The sequence below is a fragment of the Tyto alba genome, unplaced genomic scaffold (assembly GCF_018691265.1).
Source record: "Tyto alba isolate M040663 unplaced genomic scaffold, T.alba_DEE_v4.0 Super-Scaffold_46, whole genome shotgun sequence".
Classification (NCBI taxonomy): domain Eukaryota; kingdom Metazoa; phylum Chordata; class Aves; order Strigiformes; family Tytonidae; genus Tyto; species Tyto alba.
This window is the reverse complement of record NW_024881322.1, coordinates 6,083,690-6,104,340: the sequence shown is the minus strand read 5'-3', so window position 1 is coordinate 6,104,340 and position 20,651 is coordinate 6,083,690. Positions and strand designations below refer to the sequence as shown.

The 20,651-nt window shown below is 41.4% G+C and overlaps 1 protein-coding gene across 5 annotated transcripts in view; it reads right to left on the bottom strand.

Annotated features, from left to right (window-relative positions):
• Positions 1 to 17,095, bottom strand: part of FYCO1 (FYVE and coiled-coil domain autophagy adaptor 1) — a 50,934-nt gene extending 33,839 nt beyond the window's left edge. Inside the window, exons 1-6 of one of the 5 annotated variants that reach the window (XM_042806357.1) lie at positions 16,988 to 17,095; positions 7,601 to 7,785; positions 5,963 to 6,069; positions 4,727 to 4,852; positions 994 to 1,100; positions 2 to 145 (exon numbers count right to left, since the gene is read on the bottom strand). In XM_042806357.1, coding sequence (XP_042662291.1) covers positions 2 to 145; positions 994 to 1,100; positions 4,727 to 4,852; positions 5,963 to 6,069; positions 7,601 to 7,655 — 539 coding nt within the window. In that variant the 5' untranslated portion in view covers positions 7,656 to 7,785; positions 16,988 to 17,095. Of the gene's footprint in view, position 1; positions 146 to 993; positions 1,101 to 4,726; positions 4,853 to 5,962; positions 6,070 to 7,600; positions 7,786 to 13,907; positions 14,203 to 16,203; positions 16,581 to 16,629; positions 16,815 to 16,987 lie in introns of those variants that run through there. The other 4 variants (XM_042806353.1, XM_042806356.1, XM_042806354.1 and 1 more) reach the window with 4 other exon arrangements.
• Between the last annotated feature and the right edge of the window lie 3,556 nt (positions 17,096 to 20,651).

Below are 20,651 nucleotides of genomic sequence, written 5' to 3'. Positions count from 1 at the left end.
CCTGGCAAATGCTGGCCAAGCAGCATCTAAATCGTAGCCTCTTGATGCCAAGTCAAATTGAACATCAGTGAGCTCATAGAGTTGACCCACAATGTCAGAACTCATTTTGGAATTCAGAAATGGGCTTCTTGCATAGTACCAGTCACTTGAAAATTTAAAAAGTAAGTAATACTCAGTTGTAAGTAAAAAAGAAGCAGCAGTTTCACTTGAAAAAAGCCCCACAACATCATTATTCACTCCACCCCAGACAAATTACGATATGCTATTTGAAATGCAAACTGAAAACAACCAGATTCACTAGCTAACATTTCACTCCTTTGATGTGAACAAAATTAAACAGCTTCCATTAATTCCACAGAACTATCTTTAAAGGAGTCCCTGCACAAAATATGTGTTGCTCTAGTGCTTGGGGAAAACAATGACAAGACAATATATTTGTTATACACTGGATAATCACACAGCAAATACCTAAAGCACACGATACATCAAAAATGAGGGACAGAAAGCATCAGCTAGAGTTAAATACACTGTGCAAATAGTTGGCTTTTTCTGAAAGCCCCACCAGTGCCCATCCAACCAACTGCAAACTACTTCTGGTGTTCCTTGGCCAGGGGCAAGCCGTTCCTCTGTGTGACAATCCAGAGATATATGCAAATGTTTTCTGGGGCTTTGCACAACACATCCAAATTAATTCTCCCTTATGAGGTACAGCACAGAAGATCAATGCTTATAAAAACATCTCCATTGAAACCAATATATAGAAGCATCAGCACCACCTGCTCCACACACATTTAGCCATAAAATCTTTCAACATTTACCAGCCTAAGACAGGTATGAACCAGGCCAAAATGTCTATCATCATTCCTAGCTCATTAGCAGCTCTCTAAGCCAACCATTTGGAAGGGTTTCAATTTCTTTCAATAGCTACTAGCTGATGTTGCTTGATCACACTGAGCAAACATCCATTAGTTAACAAGGTACTTTGCTATTCACCTGGTCACCTTTGTGTTCATAAAACACTGCTGCAAGGTGTCTGCTAGCCTTTGGTGAACCAGAGAGTAACGAAGAAATGCTCTTCCTTTTCCAAGAGATGTTCGTAGCTGGAAGGGAGAAACCACAAGAAAATAAAACTTTAAATATCATTTGTAATCATAGAGACATGGCCAGAACAGTCTACATATCAATGCAAAAAAAACCCCACAATAAGCCACTAGTTGTAAAGGAAGTAGTAAGAACTGCCACAGAGAGACACCTTCTCCCAACACCGTCATTGGGTCGAAAGTTTTTTGAATGATGAATTTGTATCTACAGCTAGCTGTTGCCTACTTTATAATAATATAAAAGACATCACAGGACCAATGAATCATCTAATATACCAACTACATGAGTACAGACTGTGCTAAGAGCAATTCTCAGTATAAGGCAAAACTTCAATGTGCCCAGCAAAGCCAGAAGTGACTGTTTAGGTTACTTAAAATGTGTCTGGCCACAGCTGGAAGAGCTTTAAGGCAGATCTAGTCATAGAACAAAGATGTACACATATACAAATATACATTCCCATGGACACAGTAACCCCAGACGATGCAAAAAGCCTTTCTTAATACTTAGCTATTAAGTGCATAAAAATCCAATTCTTACTTCAGACCAAGAGCAGCTGCATGACTCAAATTGACGGATCTTTTTCTGAAGACAGCTGTTAAATCAACATGAGGGGGATCGCAAAACTCAGCAATAAATTTTGTTATAGCTACTGACTTGGAGAATTTATGTTTTGCCTTTTACATCTAAGCTATTTTTTGTCCTGCAAAATAATGAAACACTGAACAGTAGTGTTTCCTTTCCATCAAAAATCAGTAATCAATTTAGGAAAGGAAAATGAAAGTGATTAAAATAATTTCTTGCCAGTCAACCATGCTCCTAACCAAACTACTCATCCAACTAACAAATCAATTATATTCACGATTTTAAAATGGAGGCCAAGGAAAATATTAGAGGGGCTGAGGTTCAAGTTAGTAGGTTACTGTAAATTTTGCTTGAAAAATTAGTGTGAAAGAAGGCTCAAAGGCCACACAAGCTTTCTCTCCTGATCACTCCACTGTGGTGACATGAGAGCAACACCTTAACTCTCAATTTCTCTGCATTTTCTGTTACTGTGCTTCTACACTCAAGTAAGGCACAGGTTCTTCATTCATCTCAGCAATCCACTATATAAAAAAATGTTCCTTATAAATGGAATGACGAAATGTTAAGCAAAGGAAGCAACACCTTTTACTGCTTTTTGTTTTGAATTCTATAGGACATAAAGTGTGAAATAACATGGTCCCCAAAGGCTAAGTAACCCAGAAACAATAAATTTATTTTGCCAACTGTCTTTTGCTCTCATTTACCCTGGAGATGTCTGAATATTTCTTCAGGGAGATGCCATCCCTCCCCCGTGCACAGAAGCTTACAAGTGTTTTTCCTATCTAGGCATATTTAGTGAATATCTTAAGAATAGTCAAAAAACCCACTGAACTAATCTGATCCCTACTTCCACTGGTTTATCAATTTAAACTGTAAAGCTTTTTTTAAGCATAGAGATACTACCACAAATGTACCTGATAAGAAGTAGATGAAAATGTTTACATATATGCAGCTACAAGTAGCCAAAGACTATTCAACTATGAAGCAAAACCACGCCACCTCCTGCTAGAGCCCTGCTAGAATTCAGGAAGGCAGGCAGTGTCTGGTGTTGTCAGCGTTTCCATGCTGACTGCAAACACTGTAGCTAAGGTGCAATGTATGGCTCTAAAAACTTGGAAAGGTGTGTATTCAGCATAATCACCTCTTGAAAGGGGAATGACCAGAACTCACTGCTCACCCAATGCCAGCAAGGGCAAGCCTGTTTAATTAATAGTTGGGCAGTTTCCAGAGTATTCCCATTTGTTTCCTTGCTCCACCTCTCCAGCACATCATGCACCCTAATATTAGAAGCACTGCAAGCAAAGCAGAAGAAGCATTATGCTGTTAAATGTTTGACTGTTCTTAAAAAGCAACTGCCATTACTCTTTCCTCCTTGTTCACTTTCATCTTTGAAAGTCAGCAAGTACTGTTCAGTGAGCGAATAAATGGCATTTGAAAACCTTTATGTTCTATCCAGCCAGATTCAAAAACTGGCAGCTGATTTCCACTTGTAATGAAGGGGAATAATCAACATGTTTTTCTGTCATCTGCCATTTCATTTCTGGACTTGGGTCTGCCAGCTCAGTTATCTGAAACAGTTGACTGATTTTTTTTTTTTTTTTTTTTTTTTTTTAGAATTTATATTGCTAAAACACAACCTTATAAAGTTAAAAGAAGTCTTCCACAAGCTAATTTCTATGTCTGCACATAAACTGAAACGGAAAATATCTTTCTTCCAAACAATAATTTCTGATGTCATGCTAACCATTAAACAGCCAGGGGTACTAAAAAGGAGGAAAAAGTAGAGATGCCTTTATATGTGGTAATGTGCAGGTGATGTGATAGGCAACTGACTGTTGAAGGCTACAGCACAGTCATCTTTGCAGAGAAAGCAGACTGGCTATGGCTACCGAGAATTTAGGGGCCCGTAGCTACAGTCAGAGGACCTTTCCTGCAGCAGCAGTCATTGTCCTTACTTCTCCAGTCTTCTTAGAAGTAGTGGGAAAGTCAAACCCAATTTCCATGGCTCTCCCATTTCCCTTCCCAGCAGTAAAACAAACTGGAACCCTTCCTTGGCTTGTTTGCCTTGGAACAGCAAAATTCAATATTGCCAAAGTTTCTGAGAGACCAAAGTGAGGTAGGGAACATAGAGCCTGCCTCTGCTAGAGTATCATAGCTCTCTTTCAGATGGTGCAGGACAACATTATCTAGAGCTGCTATGGAGGAACTGCTAAGAGAACAGGTAAATCTGCTGTAAATAATAACTTGCTAATGCAAGTTAGCACTGCTCAGAGATAACAGAACTGAGCATCAGGACAATGCTGGCCAGCACCACCACCTCTTTTACCCACAAGGGAAGTTCTTCAAATTCTTCTAAAGACTCAGACAGGATCAGCACAGAAAGCTTCTCACAACCCTTATTTCATGCACTCATTGAGCTGAAGACATAACATGGCTGTTACAAGATTAAGCTTTTATTATTATAACTAATAAAAATAAAGCTTTTTATCCTGTTCATGACAGCTTATCCAAGGGAATAATGACAACCATCCCAAGCCCTTAGATCATGCTATTTGACACGGAGGAACAAAGTTGAGACAGAAGATGAAATGCTGCTCTCAGTCAGTCCTCCTCAACTCTATTGACCAGTTGAAAAAGTCTTAAGAAATGTCAAACATGGTGAATCCTTCCTCTTACTCTTACTGCAAGTCCCACCTTAAGCTGTGCTAAAGATGGCAGGCTCTACCCTTGACTTAATTTTTCATCCCTTTTTAGAGAAAATGGCACTAAGTTAAAGAAAAGGTGAGGTACAATCAGAGACAGAAGTATTCACTTGTGCAAGTAGTCCTCAAAATAAAAGTCAGGCTATCTAATCCTATAGTTTAGTGCCCTAGTAAAAAGAGTAACCTTGTATTTTTATACTTTGCATGAGAGTTAAAAATAAAAATTCCCAACTTTTTTTCTTCCCTTATGTCAAAAGCAGTGTATTTTTTTTGGTTTCCACTGCTTTCTTAAAAGACATACCAAAACACAAACCACGTATACACTTAGCTGATATACTTACTTCTGTAATAGACTTGACAAAGCGGATTCCATCATTGGCGCCTTTGACTTTTGCCAGGCAGTCGCAGAAATAATCCCAGTAGTCTTTTCTGTTCCCCAGCAATGTGTTTTTTTCTTTTTGGTCAAACTTAAACAAGGAAAACAAATAGCAGTGAGCAAAACTTAAATAAACTCATATAGAGCTACTTGGAATTCTGTTCCTCTCCCAGCAACATGTATTTTCATGACTCCTCTGAGTTTCAGCCAATGTAATCACAAAGGAAAGAGACATCATACTGCACTGATGCAACCCAGCACTTACAGAAGCTACTTTACAGACAGTAATAGATAATAACGTTCTGGATCTAGTTAAAATACAGACATCCATTCAAAACTGCTGAAACAAAGATTTGCAACAGATTCAGCAGCTGTTCAAGAGCAAGGAACTAACAACCAGTTGCTGAGAGACCTGCAACAAGTGTGGCGGTAGCACGCTGATACGTATCAGAAAAACCTGCTCTAGCTGAATCACATTCAGAGCTGGGATGCAGCGAGGGGATGGACTGCACGTTGGACCATTCAAATCCCAAAGGATTCTTATCTTCTGCTGAAGCCTCTGCAACTCAGTTAAAACTCCCTTGCTAGATCAGGCTAGAATAGCTTGTCTTTGTTGCAATCAGTGACATAATTACAGTATGTGTAGACACAGGACTATGCAAACTGAATTGCAGTTTGCCCAGCAGTGTCCTCTTTTACTTAAAATTTGAGGATGGCCAAAAAAGCAGCATTCCAGATTAAAAATCAGCCCTTTGTGTTAAGCCTTCCATACAATAAAATTAATTTCCAAAGTGAAATTGCTAAAAATTCTGTAAATTAATCACACCAATATATTTGTAGCATGAACAGCTTACTAGTATTTATTTTGCACTAAAATGTTGTCAAGATCTCACTACCACAGTTTCTCCAAGAAAATTTAGCAGGATATATCTTTAAAATCAAGCTCAAATCTTTCAGATCAACCGAAGAATGCCTTACATTCTTCAATCAAAAGGAAGCGCTGGTCGCTTGATTACATTTATTTACTTTCACTTGAAATAAGTACAATAAGCACCATATATTTCAGTCCATTTATTGGAAAAAGAGACTCAACTGAATATTTATGATTATTTGAATTAAAGCCTACATATTGTAGAGGCAGTAAGAAAAAACAAGGCCTAGCTTTGATGGTGGATTACAAATGACACACATCAGTTTTTACCTGTAGAAGGTACTCAAGCTTGTAGGAGAATTTTTGCAAGTTGACACTGTCATCTGTGATTGGTTCCCCTCCTTCTTTAAATTCTTTACTTAATTCAGTCACAGCATCTTTAGAACAAGACATCAAAATGGTTAACTAATGCAAGAGAAACATAGCACTGAATCCATAAACAACTAAATAAATGGGTCTTCTGCCTGGACACGATGCATGTGTATTCAGTTTCTTTCAGCCCAACTGTCTTAACAACAATGCAAAAAGTTTATTGATATGCTTGCAGTTTAACACCACCTATAAAAAAAACACTAGGGTTCAAGTTATGTCAATCTGTTATACTAACTACTTCTTAAAAAGAGCAAAACCTCCTTCTGTCGTTTAGCAAAAACTGGTAACAGACAATTGCTAATTCGTTCTTTAGCAGAGGGAAGAGAAATAACTTTTTGCTGTCTCATGTGCACATTAAGGTATTGCCACAGGACAAACAGAATTCTGATTAGAAAGGACAAAGCACGTAATCTGCTAAAGGGGATCAGTAACACGAGAACAGTCGTTCAGTCAGCACATTTATCTTCTCCATGCTTTATTCAGGAAGGTTCAGCTTGTGCTGGTTACAAAACACAAATGGGAAAAATAATTAACACAAAAATAAGCATACAACAACTCCTCTTCCCTAAAACCTACACCCATAGTGGGTGAGGAGATCTCAAGTCAAAGCAAACCCTGCTGTCTCTCTGGATACTTTGGCCCCAAAAGGATGTACTTCTCAGCATCAGAAGTTACTGATTTTGATCTTGCTTTCCACTTGGTTTTGTGCTTCCTTCAGGTGCCTGAGTGAGCTTTAGCTCCCGGTCGCACTTGAGCATCTCTGTGAGTTAAAATCTCTTCTTGTTAGCAAGCTCGTAGATCTCCTTTTTATGTTACAGGAAGATCTAGATTCCCAGCTTTGGTGCATATCATACCTTCTATTTAATAAAAAGTTAAAGTATCTGGATCTTGGTATAGGCAGCTGATGAGGACAGAGACAGAGCAGGAAAATGTTTATGGACCTGCTGCCAATTTTGCCTGCAACAGAGCTGTGAAAATTGAGGTTGGCTACTGCTGGCGAAGGACAAGTCAGATGCACAGATAGAATGTTTCACTGCAGCAAGAACAACAGACCCAGTTCTCCAGCACTTTTCCTCTGGGTCTCCATCCCCAGTTAGGTTTGGCCTCCTGTTTTTTTCCATTCCCACATTAGCAACAACTCTACACCAGCTTCCTATCAAGGGAGGGTCTAACAATCAGGCCTTCTCCTTCTCTCACGTGAAGTCTTGCAACAGCATACTTCTACTCATGCCAACAGAGTCCAAGCTCACACTGCACATCCTACACTTTTTTTTTTTTAATTGTAAAACTTATTTCTAATCTTGTATGTTTACATTTGTAGGATTTAATAGTTTAGGATCCTGTAAAATGTACAGCACTTTTCTCACAAAAATATTAGTCACATTACTATTGAGCATATGGCACATCTTGAACTATGTTGCTACAATTGCTGCACAAGTGCTATGCAATTGAAAACACAACTCCTATTCTCCATTATCTAAACCATGGAGGATGCAGTCCAGCATACAGAATGAATCTGTCAGCATGGCACTGTACCTTGCAAGTCCCTGATAATCCGCTGCAGCTGGCTTTCTCCACTAGTTGCTGCCATCTTGAAAACCAAAGGAGCTCCCCTTCTGGGCTATTAACCTTTTCATCCATCTAGATAAAAGCACCAAAGTTCATATCCTTGATGACCACAGGGCTGATGAAGATTATTCTTCTCTGTGACATATGCAATTCTGTAAAATTCAAAAATAAAATGAAAGTTTTTATCATCTCAAATAAGCAGAAGAGAGGTGCTTTGGTATTTTAGATCCTGTTTAGTAATGAATTCCCATAAGGCAAACGCTTTTCCAGGAACCTCCTTTATATTTCCTTCTAGATTTCACTTTCCATTTCAGTTATATATTTCAAAACTACTGAGCAAACATCAGAGAGCAATTTTCTCTTGCTGGAGTTACAACACAGTTAGTCTTACAGCCCAGCTCGGGCTGACATTTCATGCAATTCATCTTGTGACCCTGAGGGAGGTTCTGATGACATATGACTTTCCCTCCCAAAACACTCTGACAGATCTTCCCTACAGGCTGCAGAGTAAAAAGATACAACAACTTTTCCATTTCAAGGAGACATTCTAAGACATAGACTATGCAAGGGTCAAGTAGTAAAAAAACTATGCATATTTGATTTGCTGGCATTGGAGCATATTTTTGACTCATAAGAGCTACTAGAAGATTTAGTACTGGAGGCTGGTTTTAACTTGAGAAAGGTCTCTCATCCCCTCCCCAGAACCTACTGTTCCCAACACATGTAAGAGGACACCACTTTATTTTAAGCTCTATCACAGCATCCATGGCTGGATAAATATACCTTGCACCACCCCCCTTGTGTAGAACAATGACAAGTGAGTTACACCGAGCACTTGAAGAACATATTTCCTCAATTAAAATTAATGAAAAGTCTCAAACACTTTAATAAAACAACCATGCCTGGAGATTAACCTGGGAACAATCATTCAAAAAAAGACACACAGAAACTGCATAAGGAACTTACTGAGCATCCTGTTCAAAGGTTGTTCAGAATTCTGCCTGCAAAGATACAGTCAAATTTTCAAGCAAGTACAACATCCAAAGTACTGAATCTTTGGCAAATTTGCCATTACACTTCTGTGATTTTGTTGTCATTCAAACTGAGCTACAATTAAATTAAGTTGTAATTAAAATCGTACAAATTTCTGAAATAAAAATGCAATTAGGTCAAGTGATTATATCTCCTTTCTTTTTCTTTCACTCCCAAAATAATTAAATTGGCATGGCTGAAGTAGGTGTCTGAATGAATCAAATGGACCATCTTTCTACCCTATGTATCAAGATATTGTTTGGAATGGTCCTGATGTGAGCCCATATTCTTTTCTTTTTGAAACGAAGCAAACCTTAACAAAGCCAGCAAGACAGAAATGTAGTATATATAAAGAAAAGACTGAAGCTAAGCTTACTAGTGTGTTTCTCTTAACACCTGTGCTTTGTTACCTGCTAGTTTCCATTTCTGTGTTTTGATGGCAGTCATTACGTTATGATACAACTGTCATGTGGACCATACCCTGTCTGGGAAAGGGTCATGGTCTGAAAAAACCCCACCACAACTGTGCTGCTTCAGGAGAGAAGGCCAGCACAACATAGACCAGCCATCCTTTTTTGGTGCCAAACACAGGGTTTTTTAACCTAGATTAACAATATGACATACCCAAGATTCTTATCTTGATTCCACTGAGTGATCATATAAAGTACTACACTTCCTGGCAACTTGCTGAGTTTGGGTACCAATGAAAAAAAGCAAGAATAACAAACCCAGTGAGTCAACGTTTCCTCTTCTAAGCACACACAGTAATATCAGCCATATCTGTTCAATTTGGCAGCTCTTAGAGAAAGGACTGTGAGAAGACTGTGCAGTGTGGGCAATGGCAAGCTAAAACTTCTGGCCAAAACCAAATGCTCTTCCTTACACAATGGGGGAAAAGAGCAAGGACCAACAAGGGAATCCTAGCCATCCTTCCCAAAAGCCAGAACAAGCTCTAATTCAAGGCTCCAGAAACATAAAGACTATGTGAGAGGCATGCCAGGAAAACTGTGACCAGGCCAACCTGCAGGCATGTACAGGGAGCCTGGGAGAGATGGCAGCTGGGAGTGGAGCCCTTATTTTGCAACAGCCAGTGGGGAGCGGGACTTGGGGCATCTTCTGGCAGACAGGTACGGCTTGTCAAGTGCTAGTTCCCAGCAGACTGCCCAAGCAGAGATTTACTGGAGGAGGATTAAGGAGGTTTGGAGCTGCCCCAGCCCCACCAGCACTATGTAAGTTAGTGCGTTTGCCCAGATAAATGACTACTGTGTGTACAATGGTTCAGCAACACAGCACAAAGGAAGGCAGCCTGTTCCCAATGGCTTGATCCTCTTGTGCCAAAGCAGCCCAACACATGCATCTTCATCCCTGCCAGGATCTCCTAGGCAGAATGTGTGAGCCCTGAACAGACACCACAACTCAGCTGGAGGCATACAGCTGCACAGTCTACTCCTCTTCTTCGCCTCTTCCCAATCACCCCTCTCCTCAGTACAGGGACCAAGGTCTCACAGTTTCCCCCTTCCTTGCATCGGTTCGCACCCATGAGACTCCTTTATTTTCCCAGAGGTGAAGGGGATCTTTTGGCCTGGGCTATTGCACAAGGAGAATGTGCTGAAACTTTTTCTACCTGCCTTCTCCTCTGCAAAATGGGGACAAAGGTACTTCTCCCCTCCATGGTCCTTCCAGAGGCATTCTTAGAAAACACAGTCCATCCCACAGAAAGGTGCAGAGCTCTCACTTGCTATGACAAAGTAAGCTGACAGTGTACCTTAACTGGTTTCCCAAGTTTTCAAAGTAGGAAGAGCTTCTGTAAACATGTGATCTAGTCCTTCATGATCACAGAACATTTCGCCCAGGATTGTTTCGAGCACAACCCTGTTCCTCCAGCATTTACTATCCTATTATGAATGTCTGTAAATATCTGCTATGTGAGAACAGCATTATACATGTGTCAGGCACGAGTGACCTGCTTTGGGTCAAAAGCTTTTCAGATGATGCATCGTTACCTCTTATATAATAGCATTTGACTAAGGCCGATGGCATTAACTTGCACAAAACTGCAATGACATCAGTGCAGTCACACTAAGGACCTGGCACAGGCTACAGCAGAGGAGGCAAGACAGGACATGTCATCAGTCTCTCCTCACACTCTTGGACTGTGCCTGATGACATCTGAAGGTGGCTGCTCACTCTCATGCTGCCATAAGTACTAGTGTGGGGGTGACAAGCTTCTTTACAGAGGAGGATATCCTGGAGATTAAAGAAAGAAGCAAAAAAGAAACAGCCCACTTACAGAAAAAGAAACAATTTACCTGAAGGGGAGTGAGACACATATAAAACACTAAACAATATTTTAATGACTATAATTAAATTGGTTAGTGGGGTAGCTACAATGACCTACTTTTAGTTTGATTTCATCAAATTTCTCTTAGCCTGGTATCAGAGAATCCACTCCCCACCCAACTGCATTTTCAGTACACAGTAAGAGCAGAGCTCACACTGCAGATTTTGTGTAATATGGTTAAAAAGTCAATCTGATCTGCAAGACAAATTCATTGGAAAACAGGGTCCATTATTTTCTACTGCTTAAGGAAATACTTCATGTTAACACAACTACTCTAGACTAGCCATTCCAAACAAGGGCACTTCATCACATGGCCCCCACTGGTATCACAAGACCTTTAATCATCTGGTGCCCGTAATTCTGTACCTTTTCTAAGACTTGATATGAAACAAAACAGGCAAGCAAGGTTACTGGGCCAAATCCTACATTCATGAGTTACAACAATTTTAACTGTGTTATTCCCTTGTGTAACATGGGGACACATGCTCCCCATGTGAACATGATGCATCCCATAAAAGCAGATACTGAGTAACAACTGCAAGGCACACTCTTGGAATGTGCATGGAAAAAATGACCTACCAGCTCACGCAGTTGGCTACAAGACACACTGACAAAAGAACACTGAATGCAAACCTCACACCAAAGATGAAGGAAGAACTAGGAAAAAGAAGTCTCTACCTCTCAGGACCATAACACCGCTGATTTAGTTAAATAATTTCATTCCAGTAATTGTCTGGAAAAAGTGTTTTGTACTTTGTTGTTGTCAGAAACATAGATTCCCAGAGGAATTTACTACAGCTGTGCTGCTAGATTTTCTCATTTTGTACCATGCAGGTACATAAAGCTGCACATCCATAAAGCTGAGGAACTGTTTGCTGGAAATAAGACTCTGAGGTGAACTGCAAAAAAGACAGCGTGACTCTTCTGGCATGTGCACACACACATGTTTTTAGTGGGGAACTCAACCCTTTGTGCTTTAGCACTGCATATAAAGATATGGGACTGATAAAAATGTACACTGGATTACATTAAATAAGACAATTAGGAACGAGAGGCAGGCATAGCCCGAATGTCAGATAAGATTTCCATTCAGAGTTTTGAAGCTTGGTTCCATTCCGAGAAGTGAAATTTTCTTCCTAAATTATTCTTCCCCCTTCATTTTCTACATCAACAAACCTTTACATTTCAATTACAAAAATACGTTTTTGGAGGAATATTTTTTTATTTCTTTTAGTATTTTCTTTAGTCTCTCTCAAACAGGAGAACATGCTGCAAACCTATGCTGGATTTCTCACATGATCATATATATAAAACTTGTTTTGAAGTGTTCAGACTTACAAATATTTAGTAATAAACACATCTTGCAGAAAATATGTGACCAGAAAAACAAATTCACACAGTGTCATAGCATAGCAGAAGGGAGTAACTAGATGAAATGCATAAAAACATTCACATATTTTGCAAATGCCACACAGAAAAAAAAGCATGTTTACAGTCAGGGACACCTTACAGTAAAGCCCCTTTGTGGGGAGACCCTTGCACTCTAGAGATATTTGTATTTTACAGCAAAAGAACAAAACTTAATGACATTCACAAGCTACTGCTTGCACCTCTAACCTGACAGGAGAGACTGACACAAAAGAATCAGTAAAGTTTTGTATAATCTTTGTGCAAACTTACCTATTCTATGGACAACCAGCCTGCATTTCCCCCCATTCCATGTATTTGCAAACTATTCTTAGAAAAAGGTCAAAACTAAGCAACAGATACAAATATACAAGTGGCACAATAAGAACTCCATGAGATAGAGTTAATTTTTAACCCTGAGTGGGGAAAGCTGGCAACCCTAACAACCTTTTTTAATGCTGCATCTACCAAATTGGACCTCCGCTCTAAGACCTGACTTAAATCCCTTTAAAATGTTACACTGAACTTTGCCAAACAGGACAGGTGCATTAGACTAGCAACGCAGTTTCCTGCTTTGGAGAATAGTGCTTTGTCTCTGAGATTCCTCACATCAATAACTGTTAAACAACATGAACTCAAGTGACCACTTTCTGAAAAAAAACAACACAGGGATGAGCTTGTACGTGTCTCACAGAGACGGCCCTGTCTCAGCCCTGTCTCATGACGAGAGAAGCTGCCTGTTTGAGGAAGCAGTCAGTTCACAAGGAGAAGAGTGCTCTTCTGATAACAGGAATTGCACTAGTATCGCTTTTAACAAACTCATCTGCTCTTTTGCCTTAGGACACACCAGACCTCGCCCCACGTCAGGAATGCTACGCTCTGTTTACTAACACCTACGAAGTAACCTCACAGTAACTCTTCCAGAGGCTTGCTTCTCCTCAGCTGCTCCCATCCCATTTCAGTTCTCCTGGGGAAAGGTACCCCTGCTGCCCCAATGCCCTTGTGATGAGTTGAAAAGATAGGTTTAATTCAAAAGTGAAAAGGTTTTTTCCCCTTTCACACTCTCATTCGTCCAAGCCATTCTCCCCATGCCCTTATGTACCTTCCCTGCCACAAAACCTGCTCTTCCTCTCCATAACTCACCCAACTATTTAAAGCTCTTATACGTTCTTCAAGCCAGGTATCAGATGCTCAGATGCTACCCTGAGGAGCACCATATAGATGCCTACAGAAATAGAAACACTAGGGGACTTCCAGCTGCAAAGGAGCATTGGTGATTCCTGACAGTCAACTTGCTCATTGTACAAGCTTGGAGTCTTCAAAAAAATCTCCTTTTTCAGGTCTTCAAAGTTGGTCTCTGAGCCTTATTAGCTTCCTCAGCAAGCTTGGCCTGACTGAGGCATCTCAGCCACCTCTGAGACTTTGGGATAGTTAAAAGCAACAACCATTACATCCTAACTCTGAATGGGGGCTTTCTTTAGCAGGACTTTTTACCTCTGTATCTACTGTTCCACACTGTCCCTCCAAGCTGAGGTTTCAGAAGCACTTGAAAAGGCAGTCTTCAACTAATAGTTTTGGGAAGTTTGGCAGGAGGGTGTTGAGACTTGTCCATTTGTAGCGCTCGATCTGTCCTCCATCCAGCCAACAGCAGCAGTGGCTCCCTGGGGCAACTCCTGGCCTACCTGTAGTTCCCAGTGAACTAGCAACAAGCAACGCTGAAAATTACAGGTCTTGGCCATGCACACGTAGATCAAATAGGAGGTGAGGCAAGAACATTAAGCAACAATCCTGCTGAGACAACCTGGGCTGACAGGCCAGAGTGAATCATGCTACCCCAGAGCCAACAGCAAAAGTTTTTCTTTTCTTTCCTCTGTAGCAGGAAGCACGGAGTATTTCCTCTATCCCTCTTTTCTCATGGGTTTTCCAGTGAAGGTCACCGTTTCGGTGGGAAGGGGAAATTTCAGAGTTACAAACCCCAAAGATTTAAAAGCCTTCAGAAGAAAGGCCTGTATGAGACTGTCACTGCTGAGCCGCTCGGGAACAGACAGGCTCACGGCTGACGCAGGCTTGGCATGAGCCCAGTTATTCGGGGATATCCTGATCCAATCTGTTCACTTTTGAAACCTAAGTTGGCTTGCAGCAGTAGCAAGATCTCTCCTGTGTCCATCCTCCTTCCCAGCAGTAAAATAAATGCCATGGTGGACATGCTCAGAAGTTAACTGTTTACAAATATCTTTGCTGAGATCACTATAGCATCAGCAACCACAGAATACTGTGATGGACAAAGCATATTAAATCAAACGGAAGGGTATACGAGTCAAGGTCCTGTGCAACAGCAGTTTTGCAGCACTATTCCAAGCACTGAGGTTGAGCTGCTGTACATAAAAAGTTCTACTCCTTTTACCAGTGTTACTAAATGTAAAGCGTTCTTCTGAATACATCTGGGCAAAATATTTAAAATTACTATTATTATGACATTTTTGGACACAGACAACCACCACTCCTTGGACAAACTGGAATTACTACAGGAAAATATGAAAAATAAACAAACTAGATATGAGCTGCTAAAAAGTTTCTTTGCATTGGCAAAAACAAACAGAAATAAAACCATAGTAATATAAACAAATAAGAATGAGTAACAATAAAATTACTTAGGGCTCTTACAGTCCCCTCCAGTTTAATAATCTCAACAACATCTAAAAAGTACGAGAAGGGTTCAGTGTTCCTTTGACAAATGGGGAATTGTTAGTTTTTAAATGTGATCAACTAAGAAAAACAAATAACAATCCAAGTTAAAAACAACTTTCAGCACTATTTTTCCTTGAGTCCATTAGATAATTTCTGCAACTGTACACACACCTTTCTTTACAGTTTGAATAGTTTTTTCTGCCTAGTCATTCCGTTAGGTCTTGATCCCTGACCAAGTCTTAGCAGACCCTGGCGTCCACAATGTTAGTATGAACTGTTGTTTCTTTTATGTAACCCTCTAGCAGTGGAGAGAGGGACTGCAAATACAATATACCCTTTCACTATTATCAGATGGTGTACATAAGAGGCTCCTTTATACACGAAAATCAGGCTCCATAATTAACTGGCTCTTAAGAAGTAGTGAAACCATATTCACAACAAACACTGTCAAATATATACACTTCAACAAGAAAGGTAAAACTGACTATCACTTGTTTTCCATCATAGTACCTTAGATACAACCTTTTAACTGCAGTGCAGTCTTCTAAATGTGAATGTTTGGAAACACTGGAACATTTTTTAAATTCAAGCACTCCCATGAGGATCATTTAGGAAACTGCCTTATACACAATAATATCTTGAAAACACAAAACGGGCTATCACAAGACAGTTTATCTCATTTGCTGCATGTCCCGCAACCTTGTATCAGAGCTGAAAACAAGGAAAACACCAACAGAAAACATGACGCCATGTTGCTGACAGGACAGAGTCTGTGTTTTACCCTGAAAGTTTAATCCCAGTGGTGAAGTCAGAGCTGGGTAAAATCAAACACACACTTTCACTCTTCAACATTAAAGAGGCAAAGGCCTGGTACTCCTCCCTCTTTGTTTACACTTGAAAGATAACTCTGTTTCAAGTGCGAGGCAGAACCAGGAGCCTGATACCTACCGCTGACCAACTCCATACGCCATGCAAACCTTTGCACAGACAAAAATCAGCGAGTGAGATGACCTGGGCCCTGAGCTCCCAAACAGGCAGCTGCAGCAGCAATAAATTTACCAGCCTCCAAAACACAGCACAGCCCCTCCACAGCCCGACTCACCACTGCAGGACCTCTGCCCGAGGACAACCCAGAGCCCAAAGGCGGCAGACGACCATTTCGCTAAAGCCTTCCTTCGATTTCTTTTTTTCCTTGCTTGCTCTGGATTACCGGGATCAATGTAAACCGGAGGAGGGCCGGCTGCGAACCCGGCATCTGCTCTGGAGACAGACCCAACCACCAAAACTCTCCCTGTCCGTCCGCCGGAGATTTGCCGACACAAGGGCAAAGCAGGATTAGGGCTGCGGCAAATATTTGCCCGTCAGCACTTTATAGCGGTGAGGGCACGGACACGGGCGAGCGTTCGGTTTCTAGCAGGGCCCCGGGTGACCCTGCTCCGGCAGCCGCCGTGATGGGTGGGGAGGACGCGGAGGGTCCGCTCAGGGGTGGGTGACAGGGAGAAAAACAGGGCGTAGTGTTCCTACCAACCTAAAACCACCTCTCCCCAGGTGGAAAGGGTGACGCTTCAGGTGAGGGGGCCTGGAGGGCGGCTGCCGCCTACCTCGGCGTTGGCCACCCTCCAGCCAGCCCGGGCCTGTGCGTGGGGAGCCGGCCCCCACACCGCGGGCTGAGGCGGCCCCACGCTCTCCCCGCCGCAGGCCCGAGCCCGGCTCGCCCCGGCGCCCGTCCCCGCCGGGGCTCCTCCCCTCGGAGCCCAGCTCCGAGCGGCAACAAGTGGAAGCCGCTGAAGTTACTTCCCCCTCCCCGCCGCCGCCGCCGCCGCCTCCTCCCCGCCAGCCCCGCCGCGCTCCCTCCGGGGGGTGTGGGGGGAGGCGTTGCACCTTACCTGCGCGGCCGCCGCCATGTCGCGGGGAGGCGGCCCGAGGGGGAAGCTCCGGCGCCGCTCGCCGCTCCCCGCCGACTACAACTCCCGTGAGGCCGCTGGAGGTGTCTCCCCGCCCCCCGGGGCGGTGGCGGGGTGCGGCGCCATGGGCACCCGGCCGGGCCGGCGGCGGGGCGGCGGGGGCCTGGCCTGGCCTGGCCGGGCGGGGGGAGCGCTGTGGGGTAAACACCGGGTTTTTAAATGTCTTCGCACGAAACATCGACGCTTTCCCCCCCCCCCAGCTCCAGGGTTGGGGCGGTTTCCTCGCAGGGGTGTGTGTTTCTGGTACCCCCAAGCGAGGCCGCCTGTCAAGAAGTGTAACTTTTTAATATAGTACTGACTTGCTTTTAGGACAGTTCAGTATGAGGTTCTTTCTTTTTTTTCTTCTTTTTTTTTTTTTTTTTTGGTGTGTGTGTGTGTGCATGTGCATGTCAGTTCACCAAGCTCCTTGCACTGAAACTGAAGTGAATATGAAAGGTTCGATAAATCCAGTACGCAGCAGATTTCCCCTTTCTGTCCTCTCAGCTGACAAACAGAAAAATCCTCTTCCCACGACTGAAAGACGTAGGTAGGGATTAATAAAGGCCACGTACAGTAAGAGTCTAGGAGAAAGCAGGTGTGAAACGAACGAAAAAGTCTCTTCCTAAGGCAGGGTGTGGGGGGACACTGGGGTTTCCAAACCCTGGCACACCATCTCCTAGCACCACACTCCTCCTACAAGCAAGATATTTCCATTCCTCCTTTACAAATGTTAAACCCTTCCATAACACATATGATTCTCTGAAAGGACATTACTTTCACAGCATCCGAAATAGGCTACGCTGGTTTTTTGCACTTGAAGCGTATTTAAAAACTAAGGTCCTTTGCTTTTTTTATTTTTTTTTTCCATGTTGCTTTGGTAAATAAATTGTTTTAAATAAAACTTGTGACGAAACAGTTCGTCATCAATTCTTGCCAACAATGCTTGTGACTATATTAGCATCATAAACTTCAGTTTAAGCAGCCATAAGATCAAAGCATTGTATTTTCAAGACTCTGGAGGAAATATGTATAATATGTAGCCACTGACGTGTCTCTATCATCCTAATTCTTTCATCCTCAATTTAAGAATGACTAAATGACCTTAGGTTTTGGTGATTAATCTTCACCTAATTTATAGTTTTAAATAGTTCAAAAACATTTTAATGCCCTCATTATAGGGCTAAGCATGTTGTGGGCATATGATTTGTGAAACATAATGGGATGTCTTACATAGTTCAGAAGCAACCTTCAGGCTAACTTCTCCCGGCACACTTCGCTGCATCGTGCAGTACCTGGCCAGCAGCATCTGCTGAAAACAAATTTGATCTGTAGACAACTGAGTGTCTTTCAAAAGTAACCACAGGGTCATCAGTTGCAAATAATGATAAAACATATCCCAAATAATTGCACTGCAATGGGGATTTTTTTAACATATTTTCAAAAAGTCTTTATACAGTTTTACTTCTCACTCAAAAATAATCAAGTAGAATGGATTGTTCCTCCTTTTAATTATGTAGTGACAAGCTACTTTCAGAAATATTCAGCTATTGACATTAATTATTGAATTATGGACTGCTTAGACAGACATCAATTTCTTCAGAGAAAATCATGCTGCTTTCAGGTAGGTCCATAACTGACAAACACTTCCTTAGAATTTTCTATATTTTCTTATTTCTTAGCAACAAAAGAGGTTCAAGATTTTTGGTTTTTTTGGAAGCTGCTTCAGAAAAAAATGCATTATCTTTTCCAGTTGTGTTGCTTTTCTTTATTTTTATTCTGATTAAATTTATTGATTAACTTCTTCATAAACTGGATGGGAATTATTGTCAGTTTTACTAGCCCAGAAGAGGCAGTGACAGTGACAGCAAAAGGAAAGCCTTTGCTAGGAAAAATCTTTTCACTAGTTGGTGGAATGTTACGCTTGTAATTGTAAATGTATTCCATAGAGGTACCCATCTCAATCAACTAAAACTACTAAATTGCTAATTAGTATGTATTAAGGAGCATTAAAGGATCATGCTGTATCCTTTAGGCTTTATTTCATATGGTTAAAATATAGGCCAAGGTAACTAAGGGCTGAAATCAACTTCTGACATCAGAAGTTTAATGCTAGACCTGCGGTTCTTTTAGAGTGATTTTGAAAATACAATTTGGATATGGTTTGGTTTGGTTTTGGGGTGGGTTTTTTTGTTTGTTTTTTTTTTGTTTTTTTTTTTTTGCATTTTGGTGGCACAAAGTTTGCAAATAAATACAGAATCCTTTAGATTTAACTGTGATACATAAATGTGCTCTATTTTCCTGTGGGAAGAGTTTCCTCCATTCAGGCAAGTCAATTTACATTCACACTGTCTAGCTCATCATAAAGTAACATTATACATTGTCATCAATCATTTCATGCTGACAGCAGTCTCATGCCTCATTGACTAGAGCAGATTTTTACTAAGCACTCTTAAATAACTGGGCTCCATAAAAGAAAAACCAAAAAACCAAACCCATACCAGAAAAAATGTCTCCAGTGGCTATTAGATTCTGTGAATATTTCATAGTGTCTCTGAGTACTTGTCCATAGGATGCATTCTTTCCATCTGTCTGAGATTATTATTACACGTGCTACGTATTTTCTTTTAAATTTTTAAATAGTTAATTGATGTTATGTAATAACTGGGGAGGGTTTTGCTTATACTAGGCACTTGAGGTATTTTATAAGAGTAACAAACTCCCAGTTTCCCTGGTAACCCTCAGTGGATTAACATACCATTGTAGCTAGACTGAACAACAGGCTGCTGTTCATCATCAGAGACTTTCTGTGGCTGTGGGGAGAAAGCTTTGGAAGCACTTTTTGCATTTGCTTGCATTCTGTTTTGAATAGGTGGACAAATAATTGTCAGTAGGTATAAAGCTGGAAGCAGGCAACATAAAAAGAATGAGCAAAGCTCTGGAAAACCTCTAGAAGCAAATTTGGCATTTTAGACAAGGTGGCTGAGGGGCTTGGAAGAATATCTTGCCAATATCAAGTCAGCTTCTGAGACTGATTTCCACCTGAGCACATCGGGGTTAGGAGCTATCGCTGCTCAGAATTGGCTGCATTTCAATCCTGTCTGGCCAAAGTATCAAGAATTTGAGCTGGTTCACTGTTGGTTCAGCTGAACCAGCAGTGATATGGGAGAGCCAGGTCACAGGCTCTGGACTGTATGGTTTAAATGAACCAGTCTTTTGTATATATATATATATATATCCATGACACATGGATGAAGAGCATACTAAGTTTTATGAGACTAAGAGCTGGTTAAGATGCCTGGAAGGATACCGCCATCAAGAAACAGAACTTGACCTCAGAAAGCACCACTGTTTGGAGGAATGAAGCAAACTGAAAAATATTTTGGATCTGGTATCTTGGCAGTTCCTGAATATGGAGAGAGTACTCCACTCCCTGCACTTTTCTTTGTCATTCTCAGTTCTTTGCTTCACTCCACCCAGGATCTTCTATCTTACACTGCCGTTCTGATTTAAAGCTGAAGATACATATATATTGAACATTTACAGAGCCTAAAACTTCTATCTGAAAGTGCCGACAATCTGTCAAAGGGGCTGGCTTCCTTTCAAACCC